Source organism: Marmota marmota, unplaced genomic scaffold (genome assembly GCF_001458135.2).
Source record: "Marmota marmota marmota unplaced genomic scaffold, marMar, whole genome shotgun sequence".
NCBI classification, from domain to species: Eukaryota; Metazoa; Chordata; class Mammalia; order Rodentia; family Sciuridae; genus Marmota; species Marmota marmota.
The window spans coordinates 6,634,295-6,656,581 of NW_026000153.1; the positions used below are offsets into that span (position 1 = coordinate 6,634,295).

General features: G+C 35.2%; 1 protein-coding gene across 8 annotated transcripts in view; it reads left to right on the forward strand.

The window, feature by feature from the left end:
• Positions 1–22,011, forward strand: part of Plekha8 (pleckstrin homology domain containing A8) — a 56,619-nt gene extending 34,608 nt beyond the window's left edge. For 3 of the 8 annotated variants that reach the window (XM_048786408.1, XM_048786407.1, XM_015490182.2), the window contains exons 8-14: positions 3,263–3,419; positions 3,819–3,904; positions 7,266–7,324; positions 8,445–8,575; positions 9,386–9,456; positions 17,060–17,121; positions 21,764–22,011. In XM_048786408.1, coding sequence (XP_048642365.1) covers positions 3,263–3,419; positions 3,819–3,904; positions 7,266–7,324; positions 8,445–8,575; positions 9,386–9,456; positions 17,060–17,121; positions 21,764–21,961 — 764 coding nt within the window. In that variant the 3' untranslated portion in view covers positions 21,962–22,011. Of the gene's footprint in view, positions 1–3,262; positions 3,420–3,818; positions 3,905–7,265; positions 7,325–8,444; positions 8,576–9,385; positions 9,457–11,115; positions 16,672–17,059; positions 17,122–21,763 lie in introns of those variants that run through there. The other 5 variants (XR_007341685.1, XM_015490183.2, XM_048786410.1 and 2 more) reach the window with 5 other exon arrangements.
• The last annotated feature ends 276 nt before the right edge of the window (positions 22,012–22,287 follow it).

Sequence of the window (22,287 nt, forward strand, 5' to 3'; positions counted from 1 at the left end):
AGAAAAACTAGGGATAACAGGAACATACCTCAATATTGTAAAAGCAATCTATGCTAAGCCTCAGGCTAGCATCATTCTGAATGGAGAAAAACTGAAGGCATTCCCTCTAAAATCTGGAACAAGACAGGGATGCCCTCTCTCTCCACTTCTGTTCAACATAGTTCTCGAAACACTGGCCAGAGCAATTAGACAGACGAAAGAAATTAAAGGCATCAAAATAGGAAAAGAAGAACTTAAATTATCACTATTTGCAGATGATATGATTCTATACCTAGCAGACCCAAAAGGCTCTACAAAGAAACTATTAGAGCTAATAAATGAATTCAGCAAAGTGGCAGGATATAAAATCAACACGCATAAATCAAAGGCATTCCTGTATATCAGCGACAAATCCTCTGAAATGGAAATGAGGACAACCACTCCATTCACAATATCTTCAAAAAAAATAAAATACTTGGGAATCAACCTAACAAAAGAGGTGAAAGACTTATACAATGAAAACTACAGAACCCTAAAGAGAGAAATAGAAGAAGATCTTAGAAGATGGAAAAATATACCCTGTTCATGGATAGGCAGAACTAACATCATCAAAATGGCGATATTACCAAAAGTTCTCTATAGGTTTAATGCAATGCCAATCAAAATCCCAACGGCATTTCTTGTAGAAATAGAGAAAGCAATCATGAAATTCATATGGAAAAATAAAAGACCCAGAATAGCAAAAACAATGCTAAGCAGGAAGTGTGAATCAGGCGGTATAGCGATACCAGACTTCAAACTATACTACAGAGCAATAGTAACAAAAACAGCATGGTACTGGTACCAAAACAGGCGGGTGGACCAATGGTACAGAATAGAGGACACAGAAACCAATCCACAAAACTACAACTATCTTATATTTGATAAAGGGGCTAAAAGCATGCAATGGAGGAAGGATAGCATCTTCAACAAATGGTGCTGGGAAAACTGGAAATCCATATGCAACAAAATGAAACTGAATCCCTTTCTCTCGCCATGCACAAAAGTTAATTCAAAATGGATCAAGGAGCTTGATATCAAATCAGAGACACGCCGTCTGATAGAAGAAAAAGTTGGCTACGATCTACATACTGTGGGGTCGGGCTCCAAATTCCTCAATAGGACACCCATAGCACAAAAGTTAATAACTAGAATCAACAAATGGGACTTACTCAAACTAAAAAGTTTTTTCTCAGCAAAAGAAACAATAAGAGAGGTAAATAGGGAGCCTACACCCTGGGAACAAATCTTTACTCCTCACACTTCAGATAGAGCCCTAATATCCAGAGTATACAAAGAACTCAAAAAATTAGACAATAAGAGAACAAACAACCCAATCAACAAATGGGCCAAGGACCTGAACAGACACTTCTCAGAGGAGGACATACAGTCAATCAACAAGTACATGAAAAAATGCTCACCATCTCTAGCTGTCAGAGAAATGCAAATCAAAACCACCCTAAGATACCATCTCACTCCAGTAAGATTGGCAGCCATTATGAAGTCAAACAACAACAAGTGCTGGCGAGGATGTGGGGAAAAGGGTACACTTGTACATTGCTGGTGGGACTGCAAATTGGTGCAGCCAATTTGGAAAGCAGTATGGAGATTTCTTGGAAAGCTGGGAATGGAGCCACCATTTGACCCAGCTATTCCCCTTCTTGGTCTATTCCCTAAAGACCTAAAAAGAGCATGCTACAGGGACACTGCTACATCGATGTTCATAGCAGCACAATTCACAATAGCAAGACTGTGGAACCAACCTAGATGCCCTTCAATAGACGAATGGATAAAAAAAATGTGGCATTTATACACAATGGAGTATTACTCTGCATTAAAAAATGACAAAATCATAGAATTTACAGGGAAATGGATGGCATTAGAGCAGATTATGCTAAGTGAAGCTAGCCAATCCCTAAAAAACAAATGCCAAATGTCTTCTTTGATATAAGGAGAGTAACTAAGAACAGAGTAGGGACGAAGAGCAGGAGAAGAAGATTAACATTTAACAGGGATGAGAGGTGGGAGGGAAAGGGAGAGAGAAGGGAAATTGCATGGTAATGGAAGGAGACCCTCAGGGTTATACAGTGGAGGGGGTAGAGAGAGAGGAGGGGAGGGGAGGGGAGAGGTTGGGAGGGGGGAGGGTGGAGGATGGGAAAGGCAGCGGAGCACAACAGACACTAGTATGGTAATATGTAAATCAATGGATGTGTAACTGATGTGATTCTGCAATCTGTGTATGGGGTGAAGGTGGGAGTTCATAACCCACTTGAATCAAAGTGTGGAATATGATATGTCAAGAAATTTGTAATGTTTTGAACAACCAACAATAAAAAATTTAAAAAAAAAACATATTTTCGTATATTTTACCCAATAATTTTACTTCTAGGTATTTCTCTTTAAGAGTTAGCTTTCTGCAGGCCTCTAATCACATTTACATCAACCAGTCAATACATAAGCATGTTTTAAGTGTATTTCTGTTTAATGTTTGTTTAATCAACCATACATATTGTTGATTCATTAAGATTGAACTCACAACCAACAGCTCTATGAGTCATGCCTGAATGAAGTTTATCTGAAACACGTATTTTATCCATAAGCCACATCATAGCTTATGTACACTATGCTTATGTATATGAGACAGTAGTGTATTTGGGGGGTCCTTTAAACAGCAAAATCAACAACAAATACCCTAACATGTAAAAAATGTGGCACTAAATAAGGATATTTATTTATAATATGAGAACTGAAATAAGAAGGCAAAACATCACCTTGTTCCACCTCAGCTAGGAATGTGCCTATCAAGTGATAAGTGTTTCACCATTCTGCATATGTCCTCAAAATGGAAAAGTGCTACAAATATTGATTTTGGGTTTACAAATGGTTTTATAAGTAGGTTAAATTCACAAATACAGAATATGCAGATTGACTGAGGATTTTCTATACATATAATAGTAAGATTTTAGAAATCACCAAAATGTCCTTCATATGGTCATTAAAATCAGGTTTTTGAAGAATATTGAATAAGGAAATATTCATGAAACACTGTTCATCAAAAATAAGGATACAAATCAATTTTTAATTCTAATTTGGTATGTTTGTACATTTATGTTTATGTTGTAAATATTTCACAAATTTTTATCTCTGTACAGTTTTCCAAGTTTTAGAAATTTTTACCAATGTCTGTAAGAATTTTTTAAATAAGCATTTAATAGGTTAATAATAGGTATCCTCTACTTTGCAGTCCAAGGTGAAATAATTAAGGAAAATGGAGAGAAAAACCTGGGAAATGACAACGACTTGGCACAGTCTGGATCAGATTCCTCAAGTTGCTCTCCAGAATCCCTCTGGGAAGAAGGCAAAGAAGTTATTCCAACTTTTTTTAGTACCATGAACACCAGGTACCCCCTCTATAATCACTAACACTTGTACACCAGTTTCTCTTTCGCAAAATCAGTCATAGTGGTCCTTTTAGGTGATGGTATATTCTAATACAATAGAGAGTATCGTATATCAGGTATCTACTTTACTATTTACCATAAAGGTGGATGAGAAGGAATTGGATTATGAGTGTGTAATCTGAAAAAATTTAAACTTGCTTTGGTAGAGTATCTTTGGAAAATTATTTTAATGGACCATTTTATAATTACAGAAAAAGAAAAGAAATGGCTGTGGCATTTCCATGAAATCAGACCATATGGTTAGCCCTGTAGAAGGCAGCTGTTTCTGAAACTGAACTGCAGAGAATGCTGATGTTGTATTTTCAATCTTTCCTTCTCTGTTATCACCAAATTGTTTAGCTTTAGTGACATTGAACTTCTGGAAGACAGTGGCATTCCCACAGAAGCATTCTTGGCATCATGTTATGCTGTGGTTCCAGTATTAGGTAAGATTTCTGTAGTTACCTTATTCATTGCCTTCTAGAATTTGTCTTCATTTAACATTGAACTCTCTACCAACAGCACTGAGTCATGACAGAATTAAGCTTATCTGAAACACATATTTTGTCCATAAGCCACATCACAGACTTCTCATGCTTATGTACACTAAATAGCACTGTATTTGGGGGGCCCTCTAAATAGCAAAATTAACAACAGAAAAATACCCTAACATGCAAAAAATGAAAGGATATTTGTTTATAATATGAGAACTGGAGAAATATCCTAGACTATATGTAAATTGAGACATGCTTTATTGAGACAAGCATTATTGCATACTCTTATTTCATTTGTAATTATGATCAAATATTTTAATGAAAAGAATTCTGCTTTCTGGAAAGCATTCATAAAAGTAAAAGTGAAAGTAGTTGAGGAATAGGACTTCAAATTTATTGGTACTATGAAAAAATATTTTACCAGTAATAAAATTTTTCAAAGAATAAAAAATATTACATATATAAATTTGCTTAAGCTCAAATTTACTTATGTAAAATCGGTAATACCAGGGATCGCTAATGTGTTGAAATTTACTGTATGACCCATTTAATCATGTACCTTTCTAAATTGAGGTGTAACTTTCATGGAACGTAAGACCTATGATTCGGTCAGTTTTCATAAGTGCACCCAGCCTATGAATTCACATCCCTATCAAAATACAGAATATGTTCATCACTTCAGGACATTTTTCTCTGTGCCAGTTGGTACTCAGTGCATTCCCCACTCCAAGGTGATCATTTTATTGATTTCCATTGCCATAAGTTAGTTTTGCCTATTCTAAAACTTCATGTAAATGTACTCTTTTGCATCTGGCTTTCCTTGTTTAGTGTGTTTTTTGAGATTCATCTTTGTTGTACATATCAGTTGTTCTTTGCTTTGTAGTGCTAAGTAGGAGTCCTGTGAATGAATGTTGATCCTATTGATGGACATTTGGGTAGTTTGCATTATAAGTGAAGTTGCTTTGAACATTTTTGTGTCTGGGCATATATTTTTATGTCTCTCAAGTAAATCTCTTGGACCAGAATTGCTGGTTAGTAAATTTAACTTTATAATAATTTGCCAGTTTATACAGTTATTGCACAATTGTACATATCCAGCAGCAGCATATGAATATTATAGTTTCTGTACATCTTTACTAGCTTTGGTGATGTCAGTATTTCTGGGTTTTGCCTTTCTTGTGTTTAATAATATCTCATTGTGGCTTTAATTTGCATTCCCCTGATGACTAGTAATGTTGAATACTTTTTCATGTAATTATTGGCAATTGCTCTATCTTCTGTGAAGTTTCTGTTTGCATCTTTAACCCATTTTAAACAGTTGGTTATTTTTCTTATTGAGTTGCAAGAGTTCCTTGCATATTCTGAATAAAATTCTGTTGTAGACCTATACATTTTGAATCTTTTCCCTCAGTCTATGGCTTGCTGTTTTCTTTTTTATGGTATCTTTGAAAAGCAGAAGTTTTTAGTTTTGACAGAGTCCAACCTATTCTTTGTAGTTAATGGTTTCGGTGTCCTAAGAAACCTTTATTTACCACAACCAAAGGTTATAAAGATATTTTCTTGTATATTCTTCTAGATTCTTTAATTTCTACATTTATATCCATAATCCATCTTGGAATTACTTTTTGTACATGGTAGAAAGTTGGGAATTGAGTTTCAGTTTTTTTTTTCCTTATGATAATGTGGCTATTTAAAAATCATTCGGCAAAACCCATTATTTTCTCTTTAAACATTTCTCTGACACCTTAGTTGAAAACCAGTTTGCCTTATAAAATGGGTCTGTTAGCTGGGCACGGTGGTGCACGCCTGTAATCCCTGCAGCAATTAAAGTTTTTGGGAGGAAGATCTTTTAAATTTATTGTGAAGCATACACACACACACACACACACACACACATACCTCCATTCACTTAAGTCATCTTTATTTTCTCTAGAAATGTTTTTTATAATTTTGTCTTTTATTAGGAATAAATGTTGGAATTTTATGCTTTAGATGCTATTGTAAAAATATTTTCTTTTCCAATTATTCATTGATAACATGTAGATAAATTGATTTTTGTATGCTTAAAATTTATTTTAATAATCACGAATGAGCTAATTTTATCAAATGCTTTTCTGTAGTTGTAATCATTGTGTATTTTCCTTGTAATTTATTACTGTAGTGAATTACGTTGTTTAGATTCATTTAATTCTATTGATGTTTCTATCATCTTGCCATTTATTTTGTTTTCCTATCTGTTCTTTGTTCCTTTTCTACTCTTCCCTGATTTTTAGCCATCGAATCAGTTTTTTGTTTTTTTTAGTACGATATTTTATTTCCTTCTTTTTTTTAAGCTGTCTGTCTTTTAAGTCAATCAAGTGGGTTTTTTGGGGGGAAACTCCATTCCTTTCTGACTTTTTACTTATATTCCTTTATTATACTATACTCTTTTATTATATCTATACTCCTATTTATAGTAAAAAATTATATTTGGTATACTTAAATAGTTAAAATCAGTAGATTTTACTTAGCAGAGTTAAATTTATTAAAAATACTTCCACCTTGAGCTGGGGATGTGGCTCAAGCGGTACCGCGCTTGCCTGGCATGCATGCGGCCCAGGTTCGATCCTCAGCACCACATACAAACAAAGATGTTGTGTCCGCCAATAACTAAAAAATAAAATATTAAAAATTCTTTCTCTCTCTCTCCCTCTCTCACTCTCTCTTTAAAAAAAAAAATACTTCCACCTAACAGAAATAAACGTTCAAATCACATATGTAATTTTAAGTTTTCTATAAGGTGCATTAAAATAGTAAAGTAAAAGTTAATCCTAATAACATATTTTAAATATAGTATATCCAAAATATCATCTCAACATATAGTCAGTTAAAATAATCATTAATGAGATATGTTGTTTAATTTCTTCAGTACTACGTCTTTAAAATCTTGTATGTGTTTTATACTTACAGTATATTTCAATATGGATCAAGCCACATTGCTTATGCTAAATATTCACATATCTGGTAACTACCATATTAGACAGTACAATGCTAAGGATTTCAAATATGTTTTCTAAATTTATAAGATTATCTTCATCTCACCTTCCACTTAGGACCATGTTATAGTTATTCTACCTCATAGTAGTAAAATAAAAAAAGGTGATAACAATGTCAAGCTTTTTAGAAAATGATTTAGAAGCAAAAATTAAAGTTGTGGGAGAAAAGACCTTCTAAATTTATTGTTACCATAAAATATTTCCCATGAAAAATTTTAAAAAGATACTTTTCACTTGCAAAATTACTTTTTCAAACATGTTTTTATTCTTTCTTCCAGACAAACTTGGTCCTACAGTGTTTGCTCCTGTTAAGATGGATCTTGTTGGAAATATCAAGGTGAGTATACTGGCTGATATCTGAGAAAACTTGCAAACATTTTTAATACTTTTATGTTTGCTAATAATAAACCAACAAGTTACAAAGGTACTATAAGCCGGGCGTGGTGGCACACATCTGTAATCCCAGTGGCTTGGAAGACTGAGGCAGCCTCAGCAAAAGTAAAGCACTAAGCAATTCAGTAAGATCCTATCTCTAAATAAAATACAAAATGTTTGGGGTGGGGATGTGGTCAAGGGCCCTGACTTCAATCCACAGTACCTAAAAGAAAAAAAAGTTACTATAGCTCTTTAACAGAACAACTCTCTTTCCCAGTTGGAATGCTTAGTAGGGGAATGATGAGTAAGCCTTTATTATATACGACAAAGGAAGTTTTCAAACCTGGAGCGTGGATCAATGGAGAATTACTCTTATATCAATAATGACTCTGTGCTTTTTAGGTTTAAACAATGACAGTTATATTTTTTCAAAAAGTTTATTAGTGAAAATAGCTATTAATGGTCTGATTCCCAACAGGCCCAACTTCCAGGTTCAGCTGTGGAAGCATAGCAACACACTTGATTGTTTTGAGCCTCCTCCTTCCCAGTAAAATGAGAGAGTTGTACACATTACTTCCAACTTTTAAAGTTTGAGTCCCTTTTAAAATGTAGATTGAATATTATCTTCTTGAGAATACAGTACCCAATACAAATCTGCGGTTCTCATCACAGATTGTGTGCTCTTTGAGGAAGCAGTGTAAGGAATTTCTGTAGATATACATTTCTTTACTATCATTTGGAGGGACTCGTTGCTTGAAATCTCATTCAAACAAATGATGATTTAGTTTTATAATCAAGATGAAAATGATTTACCAAACACAGCTGTAAGGGAGGTTCTAAGGCAGGAAAAAGTATACTTCAGGAATAATACTTTAAAACTCTGGGACTGTTTAATTCCAGCATAAGCCTCATAGAATCTCAAACAGAAAAACAAACAAACCCACATTGCTTTGAAAACATAAGGAAGGAGGTCTTTTATTTCTTAGAGCCTTCTTGCCAAATGTACAAATCTCAATAACTATACTGATTTGCTTGGTGACTTTAACATTATTAACTTAAATTATTTCCATTTTTTTCTCCAGAAAGTAAATCAGAAGTATATAACCAACAAGGAAGAATTTACTACCCTCCAGAAGATAGTGCTACATGAAGTGGAGGCGGATGTAGCTCAGGTTAGGAACTCAGCTACTGAAGCCCTCTTGTGGCTGAAGAGGTGAGGCAGTCAGGGTGGGGCAGCAGATAAATCTAGCTTGATTAAAATGTTAGCACCAAAAAATTGTTGTACAAAGGATACTACTTCAGAATAAAGACTCAAACCAAAATCTATAGCTTTTTTTTAAAAGAGCTAATGAATAGAATGCCAGGTTTTTGTGTGCATACCTCTTGATGGTGATAAATATTATATTATAATAATATTAATAGTATATATAAGATAGGAATCTTTTTTAAAAATATTTTTAGTTGTAGATGAATACAATAATTTTATTTGTTTCTTTATTTTTTTATGTGGTCCTGAGGATCAAACCCAGTACCTCACACGTGTGAGGTAAGCTTTCTACCACTGAGCCACAACCCCAGCCCATAAGATAGAAGTCTTATGGACAGGAAAGCCAACTCATCTCTGTTAGAGTTGTTGGTTTTCCAACTTTAGTGACATCAGAATCTCCTGGAGGGTTTGTTAGAAACACTGGACTCAGAACTAGAGTTTCTGATTCCCTAAGTCTGAGGTAGGGCCCAGAATTTGGATTTCTAATAGATCTCCAAGTGATGCCCAAACCATCAGTGCTGTGACTACACATTTTGAAGACCACTGCCTTAGGTTTTATCAGATGGGTTGAGGGGTCCAGAAAATCCTAAAGGGAAATGTCAGGGAAGAAACTCAGAAAGGATCACCATATGATTTGACCTGATTACTAAGCCCAAAATATTACTAAAGTAGAAGCTGGCGTCTGCCATTTCTTTATACTCATTCTATATAAGTGAACTAAAAAGATAATAATTATTCCTCTTTTTTTCGTTTTAGAGGTCTCAAATTTTTAAAAGGGTTTTTGACAGAAGTGAAAAATGGAGAAAAGGATATTCAGACAGCCCTGAGTAAGTGGTATTTACATTTTGATTAGTTGAACAGGCTTTGGAATTGAGACCCCATGTAGGAAGAGACAGGGTACAGGGAAAATTTGTGTTTTTGGGGATTTGATTTCTCTTTTCTTATTTCAGTATTATTCACTATTTGATTCCTATATGTGTAATTTTTAAAAGACCCATGAGACTTAGTAACTTAGTAATCTTGGTACTTAGTAATCTAGTTCTAACTTACTAAAAATCAGTATGCCCTAGGAAGCACTGAACTGATGGAAAGCCATTCCTTAGTCTTAATGGGAATCATGGGATTTGCTCTGGAGTGAGATTGAGGGCTGATTATCATCCTGCATTCCCATTTTGTAGTGGTAAAACTGAAATTGGGAGGAAGGAGACTTGATTGCAGTGACTGCAATAAGGTGTTTAATTACTTTGGATAGGTGGGTTGGTGGATAGATTTATCTATCAGACCAATTTTGGAAAATGTTAGGATTTGGAAGCATCCTCACCATGTTCCTAGTGGAGTGGCTGACCTCTCACCTTGTCTTATAGATAATTCTTCCAGCATGGGCCTTGAAGCATGTGGGGGGAGGGATGAGATTGTATATTATTTCTAAGCCCCATATTATCATAATGTACACAGCCAAGCACTAAGTAGCTATGATTATAAATGGTGAAATGAATTAACTGATGCTTCTGGAGGGCTGGAGAGTCAAGTTCTGACATTTCTCAGTTTTACAGATATCTTCTACCACCCTTTGTTAATCCTCCTCTGGGCTACAAGTCTAGGATTCTGCCCTGCTTTGATTTCCCCAGGCCATACCATCTAGAAATGCTGGTGTGTCCTGAAACAATCAGTGCTGACATCTCTGTAGCAGATATCTTAATCATCCCATAAAATCTGTTTTTGCACAGTAGGGAACCAGAAGCATTAATGATTAAAATACTTGCTTCAGGTCCCCAGAAAGGTCTAAAGCAAGTTCACTTTGGGATCCTTGCCTTAAAAGTGCCAAAGGTTTCTCCTACAAAGGGTCTTTACCCATTCCTAGACTACCTGCATATTTGAGTTCCCCATTTATCCCTTAAATAAAAATATCCCTTGGGATATTTTAATATCCCAATTTCTTGCTGTTAGTCAGTGTATGGAGATAAAGGACCCCTAAACTACCATCTATAATGTGTACATTATATTCATGTTCACATCAAAGAAGGTTTTCTTGCTTAAAATCATGTCTTTGATTTTAATATCCCAAATTTCTTGCTGCTTGTCAGTGTATGGAGATAAAGGGCCCCTAACCTACCATCTTCCTGCCCCTTCAGATACAGGCAAATAAGCTTTGTACAAACATGTTTTTTATGAAATGTACTCATACAATAGCTATTTATACCTCATAGGCTCCTTGGATATTTTTTTCCCCAAGATAATGGCTTTTCTTATTTTAAAGTCAAAGCCTTTACAAGTGGAACTGATAATTTTGTCTAAAATGAGGCAAATTATCATTTTTTTAATTCTAAAATTGATTATTGTGGTAAAAGTACTGTTAAAGACTACCAAATATAACTACTACACTAAGTTCTACATAAATATTTAATCTTCCAAATGACTGTCCCTTTACAGTGAATAAACTGAGGTTTTTGAAAAGTAAGTAAATTTCTTTGGGTTTCTAAATCAAGATCACTGGTCCACAAGCTGGCCCACGAACTGTAGAGCATCTTCATCACTTTGAAACTTACTAGAAATTCAGACCATCAGTCTCTACTCTACCTGCTGAATCAGAAACTTCAGGGTGGGGCCTAGTAGCCATGTGTTAAGAAGTCATCCAGGATGATTCTAATGCATGCCAAAGTTTGAGACCTACTCAGCAAGACAGGCCATTGAAGTTCACCTGCCACTTGGCTACATCTTGATTATTTGGGGATTTTATTTTTTCTGCATCTGAGAGATTATTCATGAGCAGGACTTAAAGTGCTAAAGTTAGTCACAGCATCAGTCAATTTTGCCTCCTTTTCATCATAATTAGATAGCTTTTCAATAAAACACTGCTTAGGAAAGGTTTTGAGGTAAATGCTCATAAAACTTGTAGTCTTTGTGGCCTTAGAGATGGGAGATGATATGTCAAGGTTTTCAATGATACAATGGAAACCTTAGTGTCTAACCTTTCTGGAAAAGTCATCTGTTCTTATTGTATTGCTGGAGTGCTGTGACCTGGAATAGTTCCCAGCACCTGAAAGGATGCCTTAGGCTTACATAGCTTCTTTATACACTTGAATCCCCATTGTGGTGATCAGAGTTAAACCTTTGGGTGATCTCTTGCCAACAGTTTCTCTATATCCTTAACACCCCATGCCATTCACTAGAAATCTTTTTAAGGAAGGAGTTGAGTCCACAAGGCAGATATGTTTAATAGTCTGCCCTATGACTGAGCCTCTTCATTTGCAGATGACACACATCAAAAAGAGGTTTTGAAAAGCATCCTTGTAAGTGGAAGGAGGAAGAGTTGCTCTGGCATTTCATGCACCATTGTACTAAATGTTATGTGCTCCGCACTCTTCATTCAGCGGGACAGCATATTGCCATGTCTGTCACCTCAGAATGATTCCATAAATGTCAAGTAAAAATTAATCCAACCAATATCTCTAGCACAGAATAGGAAAAAATTTGAAAGGATGCTCAGTCATGCATTTTTTTGAAAGGCTTCCATAGACAAGGAGAACTAAGCAAGAGAAAGAACTCACAATCAGATAATGAACATCAAAACGTAACTTGACTCATTATTCCAAAAATACTAAGGAACATGATTTAAGTCATGTCCTCTCCAGAACCACTCACAGCATGTGCCTGAACTGATAAGATTGGCTTAATGCACATGTTTTTCTCTTGACAGTGTCTGAAGTTAACAAAAAGGCATCTCTGGACATTCGTTTTACATCTCTTCACTGATTGTTGAGTTGTTTCTCCATAAAACTCATTTCACCTGAAGCTTAGTCACTATAAAGAATTTATAGGGTACTTTCTTAGTACCACTTTTTAAAATTACAGACATTTAACAAATATCTACCACTTTACCTAGTATATTATTCATGGTACCACCTTTTGATCCCACTACTTACCTTGTTTTCAAAAGAAGATCATCTTAAATTTGGTGTTTATCATTATATAATGCTTATTTTTATGTAAGTGTTCATAAACAGTATCTAGTATTGGGATCTGAGTTTTAAGCTCATTTACATGGCGTCATGTTATACCCATTATTCCTTTATCATTCAGTACTAATTTTCAGATTTATCTACCCTATGCTTGTAGTCCTGACTCATTCATTTTTTTCTGCTCTCTGACCTTCCATTTTATGAATACACCACAGTTTTTAAAAACAAATATACTGCGGATGGACACTTAAGTTGGTACCAGATTTTCATGATTGCAAACAATGCTACAGTTTAGATATTCCTTATGTATGTTCTTGGTCATATAGCAAATCATATCTGCCCAGCATAGTGGGGTATGCTCATTACTAAGGGTGTCTGACGGGGTTGCAGTTCTGGCTTTCTGCAGACCTGTAATTCATTGAGCTTTACTGGCTGAGAAGCTGTGCTGCTAGAGCAGTGGTTTTCAAACTTGGCAGTATATTAGCATCATGAAAGGTACTTTAAAACAAAAATTGCTGCCAGGCATGCTGACACACACCTGTAATCCCAGCTACTTGGATGGCTGACACACGAAGATTGCAAGTTCTAGGCCAGCCTGGGCAACTAGTGAGACTATCTCAAAAAAAAAATTTTTTAAGTCTGGGATGTAGCTCAGTGGTAGAGCACTTGCCTAGAACATGTGAGGTCCTGAGTTCAATTCCCAGTACTAAAAATAAAAAAGTACAGATTGCTCCATATATTTGGGTTGAGGTGTAATACTGCATTTCTAACAAATTCCTAGTGATCCTGAGGTTGTTGGTGTGGGGACCACACTCTGAGAGCTGCTGCTCCAGTATATAGTAGAATTGAAATGGCTGAACCACATAGCTAGATACTCTCATATTGATCACCGGAGTTTGTCATTACTGGCAGAGTAGTCAGGAGTTCCCATGTTCTTACTAACATTTGTCATTGTCAAACTTTTAATTTGTGCCTGATGGTTATAAAATTATAGAATATCACCAGAGTTTGTGTTCTTAGATTACTAGTAAGGTTGAGCAGCCTTTCATATCTTCACTGGCAGTTTGATTTCCTCTGCAGTGAATTGCCTATTCATATACTTCGGCCTTTTTCTGTTAAGTTTTCTTTTCCCCATGGAAGTTTGTTATATTTTCTGGATATTGGTCTTTTCAGCTATGAGTTATGTCTTCTGGCCATCTGTGGCATTCCTTTTCTCTTTATTTATGATGTATTTTGGTATACAGAAGTTTGGGATTTTATGTAATCCAACATGTAATTGTTTTCTTCTATGATTTGCATTTTTATATCTTGTGTAAGAAATTTCCTTTCTTCCTTAAGGTCACAAGATGTTCTCTGATACTCAAAAAGTTTTGCAGCTTTGCTTTTCATCTTCCTGGAATTTGTTTTGAGAATGACATAAGATAGATATATAATTTGATAATTCCTCATCAGTAATTCAGTTGTCTTGGCATTCATCATTTATTCCATCACCCCCTTTTTCCCCATTAGTATATATTATCATCCGTGTTATGCAGGTGGATCTGTTCTAGACTCTGTATTCTGACACATTTTCTGTTCATCCTTGTTTTTTTGAAAGAAGATAAGAGTTCTCACAAGGCAAATGTTCATACTGTTTTAATTCAGCAATTGGATTTATCTGTGTAGTAGTTTTAGGACTCAGGCAGGTTTACTTCTCCAGTGCCTATCTGTTTCTACAGCCTCCTGGCATACTTGTCTGCCTGCTTTCAAACCTCTCCTACTTCCTGATTTTTGCCTAAGGATGGTCTAGTTTAGCACATTTGCAGAGCTGAGATGATTGTTATTTCCTGGGTTCAAAATAACTCTACCCATCTGGCTTTAGTTATCCACTTCCAGGCTCCTCTTCTTAAGACTTGGGTTTGTATTTCTCCTTTGACCTCCATATAACCCTATGTAACTTTACCAGTTATAGATTTACAATAGAAAAGCACTCTCCTATGTACAATTCTTAGACAAAAGTAGTTGTCTACTCAGATTAAATAATGAAAGATTGTTCTCACTTAGAATACTAAAGATTAAAAGATAAAAGATTTAGGCATAGTTCATAAATACCTCAAAAGATGTTTCTGAGTTAATGGTAAAGAAATCAGATCTTTGCTGTTTCCATGACCAGAATAAGGTGCTCTGGGAAAGGCATCTTTAATTTTCATTATTTCTTTTCACAAAGGATAAACATTAGTTTTTTGAGAGACTTGTTTGATATTACACAAATGCCCAAGTTCTCATTGCTTTTAGCTTTGTGATCTTGGGCAAGATACTGCCTTTCTTGGTCTTTTGTTTTTTCTTTTGTGAAAGAAAGAGAATTGGGCAAAGGTGATTGTCGAGTCTTCCTCCTCAGATATTTTGATTCCGTCTTTGGGGAACTGACACATCTCTAAGAATTGGGAGGAAGGTATTATTTATGTCTTTCAGAGGCCAAAAATAATCTCAAATTATAGAACATGCATTATGATAATGAAGGGAATTACAGTGAAGATTAACGTATTTCATTATCTAATCTTTTAAAGGTAACCAAAATAGGTCAGGCTTAGACCTCATCTTATTTTAATGCAGCCTCATGTGACAGGGATATTTGTAGCCCTAGATGCCAGCTAACTACTTTGGGCATTTTTTTTAAAATGAGTTTTAGTTCATTTGTTGATTTTACATTTCAGTAGTGGTCTAAAATGTAATTGTGTTTTATGTAAATTCAAATTATGTAAAATTAAAATAGGATATACCTGACATATTAATAAAGCCTTATCCAAATTTTTAAAGTAAAAGTTAACTGGAATTGCATAATTTTAAGCCTGCACAGCTTGAGTAAACTAAAGTATATAAGCTGTGGCCACATGGCAGTACCATTTTAGCCAGTAAAACACAAATATCTGACTTCCTTTAACAGTGTCCTGTGAACTACATTGCTTTTCATTGCTTAGAAACTTGTACTTGTAGTATTTGTTTTTCTATGATTTTGACATCTATTCTTGTTATAATTGAAAATATTTTATAGCCTATTATAATCTCACCTGTACACTTATTAAATCATGGTAGTATTTGTGATAATGCTAAAACTAACACATGAAAATAAATAAGTTTAGAAAAGAGAATTTAGATGTGATAGGATAAAACATAAAGAACAAGGTCAGACAGCCCCCATGATACACTGTACTAATAATTTAGAAATGAACATTCTATAAACTGTTGAAGAAAATAATCAGAAGAAAGATGGAGCATTAAAATAAAAATGGATACCTCTTGAGAATGAATTCATTCCTGTGGGGAAATAAGTTTTGAATTTTGCACTCATCAAATTATTAAATCTTCAGGAAAACAGCCTTTGTATAGAATGCAGCCATCTTGTTCCCGGGATTCTCTCTCTCTCTCTCTCTCTCTTTTTTTTTTTTTTTTTAAATAAAATTATATTATATTCCAGTTTTTAAGTCTCATTTTGGGCAAAAATAATAGGTTGTTTTCTTTAAAGTATGAAATATTAATGACTTATTAATAGATCTCACCAGTTACTTTTGTAACTAACTTAATAACTTCAAGCCATTCTTCCTATACCATTCTTGTTTGCTTGATTTTTGTTGTTGTTGTTGTTGGTGGTGGTGGTAATGGTGGTGGTGGTGGTAATGGTGGTGGTGGTGAGATAGGGTCTCATTGTGCTGCCTAGGCTGGCTCAAGTGAACTTCCTTGAGTAGCTTGGACTACAGGTGCACACTACCACACCTAGATTTTCCATAACATTTTTAAAGGTTTCTACCTTTAGTACTATATGCAGGGTTTTAGAGGCAAACATTTGAAATTCCAAAATAGAATATTAGAATTAAAAAGAACCTTAGAGATCATTCTGTAAAAGGGGAAGCAAATGTTTACAAAGGGCAGCTAAGGGATTGAACTATACTTAGTTTCAATATCCTTTCTTCCTTCCTTATTTCTTTGTAGGTATTAAACTTTTCCCACTATAATAAACTAAAAATTAAGGTATATTGACCCAGGATAAGAATGGAAGTATCTGTCTTTCTTAAAAAAAAAAAAAAATGTGAATTTAGAGAGGAAAAAGGAAAAGAAATGTGGGAGGTTGGGTGAATCTCATCATAATTAAAGGGAGATCAGTAGAATAGAGGAAAGGGACCAGAAGGAGGAAGGAGGGGAGGATTGGCCAAATTATATTATTACATTGTATGCATGTATGAATATGTAACAACAAATTCTACCATTATGTACAGCTATAATACACCAATAAAATAATGTGGAAAAAAATTAAACAAATCCATGTGGGTTTTTCCCTATGTATAAAACTTTTAGGATACAAAAATCTTATGATCAGATTTTTTTCAGTTCTTAATACCAATAGGACTATGATATATCATGCATTAAAAAGCACATTATACAAATCACATCAAATTCCAATGCAGACATTCCTTACTGAGTTGTTTTTCTCTTCAAGATAATGCATATGGTAAAACATTACGGCAGCACCACGGCTGGGTAGTCCGAGGGGTTTTTGCGGTAAGTGATCATTACCTGCTAATGTTCATATGGTCAGAAGTAAAATATGTATTTTTTTGTGTGTGGTATTTTTGTTTGCTTTATTTTTGAGAATAATAAGAAATTTTGCTTATTTAAGTTTATAAGCCTTTGGTTTGCAGAAACGTCAGCAATAAAATGTGTCTAGAATACCAAAGACACTTAAAAATTGGAATTAAAAAAAAAGTTGTTTTACCCTATACAATTCCAATGACCTTGTGGAGATTTGCCTTCAAAGTGGTTGCCTTTCTGGTAATCTAGTAAAAAGCTTCAGTATTCATGCAGCGAGAGGTAGATAGGATACAGCAATCCAATATTCTTACTGTTGACCTGCAATGATGCATTTAAGCTAATAGCTCCCTCTGCTGCTCAGTGTATTCAATCCTGTTAATTCTCAGATCTTGGTTGACTTACCCCCTCTTCCCTCCCCAAGTTAAATTTTATCTTTGAATTTTAACTTTAGTGTGCCAACAGGTAGGACTAGACATATCTTTTTTTTAAATTGATTTTTTAGTTGTAGTTGAACACGATACCTTTATTTTATTTACTTATTTTAATGTGGTGCTGAGGATTGAATCCAGGGCCTCACACATGGTAGGCAAGTGCTCAACCACTGAGCCACAACCCCAGCCCTAGACATATCTTTTTACACGGTATTTATTGTGAAGATGTTATTTTTCATGTGTCTGGCTTCTGTTGTCCTTCTTCCTTCCCAGCATTTTTAACTAGAAAGAACACAAACCTAAGAATCATAGTACCCTGGATAAACCTCTTAGCAGGAGTAGATAGCCCCTTCATGTTAACGATAATGCTTATTCTTCTTATCTGAGAGAAGGGTCAGTCTTAGTCAAATGTAGCCATGAAAAGGCAGAGTCATGTGGTCATACACTAGAAAACTTAGTAGAATGTGAGTATTCTGTGGAAAGTTGGGTGGGTGAAATATCCTTATAGATGGTGTCTTTTACTAATTTAGAGGATCATTTGCCCAAGATAAGAACTGTTTAGGTCATGATTTATTCCTCCCACTTTTTAAAAAAATTCATTTTCTTAGTTATAGATAGACAAAATACCTTTGTGGTGCTGAGGATTGAACCCAGTGCCTAACACTTGCTAAGCAAGCCTTCCACCACTGAGCTACAACACCAGCCCCCACCCCCCGCTTTCTTTGGCAAAGAAGTAGAAAGAATGAACAGTGCAAGGAATTAAGTATTAATGGAAATGAGATATTTTTGAAAGCATGGAGATGCTAGCTCCATTTCCTGTCCCTCACTGAAATAGATACCAGACCAGTTGCAACTTCAAACTGCCCACACTTACCTTCAGCGCATGTTTGATAATCAAAATAATAGCTACTCTGTAGCTATTGGATGCCTATTGTCTACAAGCAATGTGCCAGTACTTTCACTTTCATGTACATTATCTTTATTAATCCTGATTAACTCCTACTATTTTATAAATTTAGAACAATTAATTCTAATACCAAAGTGGACTGTGGGAGAGCCTATGTCTAAACCTAGGTCTGCTATCTCCAAGGCTAGTGCTCATCCCCATCACAGCCCTCTGCAGGGAAGACCATATAATTGAGAAACTGTACGGTCCTGACTCCTGAGTTCCCTTAGTGAGATGATTAAATGTTTACAAGAAACAAATGTTGGGTCTTTGGTGTGTTTTTTGTTTGTTTTGTTTTGTTTCAGTATAAAAGGCAAAATTTAATCCTGAAGTACTGATGATTCAAGAGATGTTGCCAATAAGAAGAAGGCATCTATAGTTGAAAATGTATCATTAGCATGAGTCCTTAAAAGTTCTTTTTAACTTATACTTTTTCAAATTTATACTCAAAAAATTTTAGAAGTCATGGAAAAATAGAAAGGGAAAATTTTAAATGTCCTGTATTCCATTTTTAAGATTTTTAGGTTTTTTACCTTCTTAACTTTTATTTTCATATACTTTTATTTATATATTCTTTTAAATATTGATCTGTTTCATTTATGTACTTATTTAGATAATATATTTTATTTATAATTCTATTTATATTATGTACTTATTTAGATAATATATTCTATTTATATGTATAAATTATTATACATATGCTACATACTTGTAGATATAAACACTTATATCTACAAGTATGTAGCATATGTATAATAATTTATGTACGTTTCTCCCCACTTAGTAGATTGTCATGACTATTTTTAAATGCCATAAAAGTCTGAGAAAGGCACTATTTTTAATGACCATGTAAGTATATGAAGTATACTAGTTTATTTGCCCAATGCTCTGTGTTAGAAACTTAAGCTACTTCTGAGTTTCTTCTTAGATACAAAGCATTTGTTCACATATAATTTTGGCTAAAACACTTGTTTCCTTAAAGTAAGTCCCTCAAAGAGCTTCCGTGTCTAATATCAAGATCTGCAACCACAACTTAGGGTTTTGAGCATTTCCCATACACTTAATGTTGTTTTAAGTACTTAAGAGACATAGACTATATGCTATAGACTGAGAATCCAGAGACACAGAGGGAGATAATATGCACACAGTTACAGAAGGCTTTTAAAGTTACAGGTTTGTAAGAAAATAGATTATATTGAGTATTTGGAAACAGCCTTATCAATAGAGGAATTAAATCCATAGTTTGATTGCCCTTTCAGACTACCATTATTTCTACGACATCCCTATTTTGAAGGTTTATTGAACTTTATAACATGCTAATTAACATTGCTAAATTTATCCTAACTGATCTCAGTTGCCCAAGGAAATGTCTTTTCCATTCAAGGAATTTGAGTCATTAACCAGCCTAATAGTGAACTCTTATTTTCAAACAATTAGTCTCCTAACTAATGCCCACCCAGGCTCTGCTTCCAGCTTGTTCACTAACCAGCTATCATTTGATCTTTTTTGTTTCCTCTTCAGCCAGACAAGAAAAGTGAACTCCAGCATTAATTCTGCCTTTCCTTTTTAGAGTGCTGGTTTGTCTGGGTATAGAAGTCTAGATTAATAATCATTCTCCCTAAGAACTTGGAAGGCATTACTCTACTGCCCTCCAGCTTCCAGTGTTACTATTAGAAAATTTGATGTCATTCCTGTTCCATTATATATAAACAATTATTTGTTCCCTCAGAGTGGTTTCAGAATCTTTTCTTTGTCCTCACACCTTAAAATCTCATGATATGCTTTTTTTCTTCATCATTCATCATGCTCCGAACTTAGGATTTTTAAATCAGAAGACTCCTGTCCTTCAGTTCTGGGATATTTTCTCAGATTGTGTTTTTTTTTTGTTGTTGTTTTTTAAAGAGAGAGAGAGAATTTTTTAATATTTATTTTTTAGTTACCGGCGGACACAACATCTTTGTTTGTATGTGGTGCTGAGGATCGAACCTGGACCGCACACGTGCCAGGCGAGCGTGCTACCGCTTGAGCCACATCCCCAGCTCTCAGATTGTGTTTTTAGAGAACAGTCTTCTCTTTATTTTCTGTTCTTTCTCCTGTATTCATACTATTATCCAAATATTTATTATGTGCTAGGCCATCAGCCACACACTTTCTATCTATCCCATTGATCCTTAATATAAAGAAAGTGGTATTAACCTTCTACAAATGAGAAAAGTGAGGTTCTAGGAGTTGAGCATTTTTCTTAATTCCTCAAGCAAATATGTGAAAGCTTTTACATTTAAGTTCAGGTCAGCCTCACGCAGGCTTGTGCTTAACCACTGCATGATTGTGCCAGTCACTCTCTTCCTGCAGACATGAGGAGGATCTAATCTCTAAGCCTTCCAAAGTATAAGGAAGATCAGGAGAGTAACTATAGTACAATAATCACGAATCTCTATTCATCTCAGGAGAGCCAACCTAATGGATAGCAGAAAGCAAATTTTAGCAAGCTTAGGAAATGAACTGCAAAGAGAGGGAGAGGAGAATAAAGAGCCTGGGAAATATTTCATTAGGAAGTGGCATGGAGTGGTGGTGTGTGGTTGCAAAGCACAGAAATGATCCTAAATTCAGATCCTGGCCCAGGCACTCATTAGCCATTTGATGTTCATCTGTAGAATGGGAACATAAACCATGCAGAGTTCTTATAGATATTAACTGGAATAAAATATGTTAAAGCATCAGTACATAAACAAACTTAGACTCCCTCCTTTTTAGAAAATATTCAGAGTGGCAAAGAAAATTTTCCATGTGGGAGGAAATAGGAAATGTTCAAAGAAATGTATATGGATGTGAGATATAAACAGGAGAGTGAGGTACCCTGGAAAACTAGACATGGGAACAGACACATACAGCAACATATATACAGGTCAGTTTTGAGAATTCAGGGGGAATGGTCTGGATCACACTGTGGGCAAGAAGGGAACTTTTCTCGAACTTCTGTCTCTTCACATTCCCTGACTTGGTGATATTATTCATCATGAGGATTGCCTGAGTACGTATTTGCCTCTTCTAGCCTTAAAGTTATTTGAATTGGCATTTGCAACATAATTTTAGAGAACTCATGAATTTGAAGGATGTTCATATTTCTTTACCCGTGCTGTCCTCAGCTCTTTGTACATGTGTGTGCATGCATGTAAGTGCGTAAGTGTATGAGAGACAGTTCCAATGCAGATTCTCACAGGTGATTCTTTTTCAGTTAGCTCTGAGGGCAGCTCCATCCTATGAAGATTTTGTAGCTGCTTTAACCATAAAGGAAGGTGACCACCAGAAAGAAGCTTTCAATATTGGAATGCAGAGGGACCTCAGCCTTTACCTCCCTGCCATGGAAAAGCAGTTGGCCATACTGGACACTTTATATGAGGTACATGGGCTGGAGTCTGATGAAGTGGTGTGACGGCTGCAGGACATCGCCTCCTAACTTCAGGGAATAAAGTTTGCTAAAGAGTTGTGTTGCCCTACTTAATTTCCAGCAACAGCTTCAATCCTCTCCAAACCCTTTCCTGGCGGGGGATGGACAGGAGGAGGCAAAACCCAGTGCTTTTATATATAATTTTTTAAAATAAGTGTTTTGTGTGTTTAAAAATCAAGGTGCTATATATTTCAGTTCAATGGACCTACTGGAAACCAAATCATAGCTGTTACAGACTTGAACGGCAAGTAATAAGAGCAGATTTCACAAATGAGTTTGTTGGCATTGTTTTGTTTTAGATTTTAGTTTTA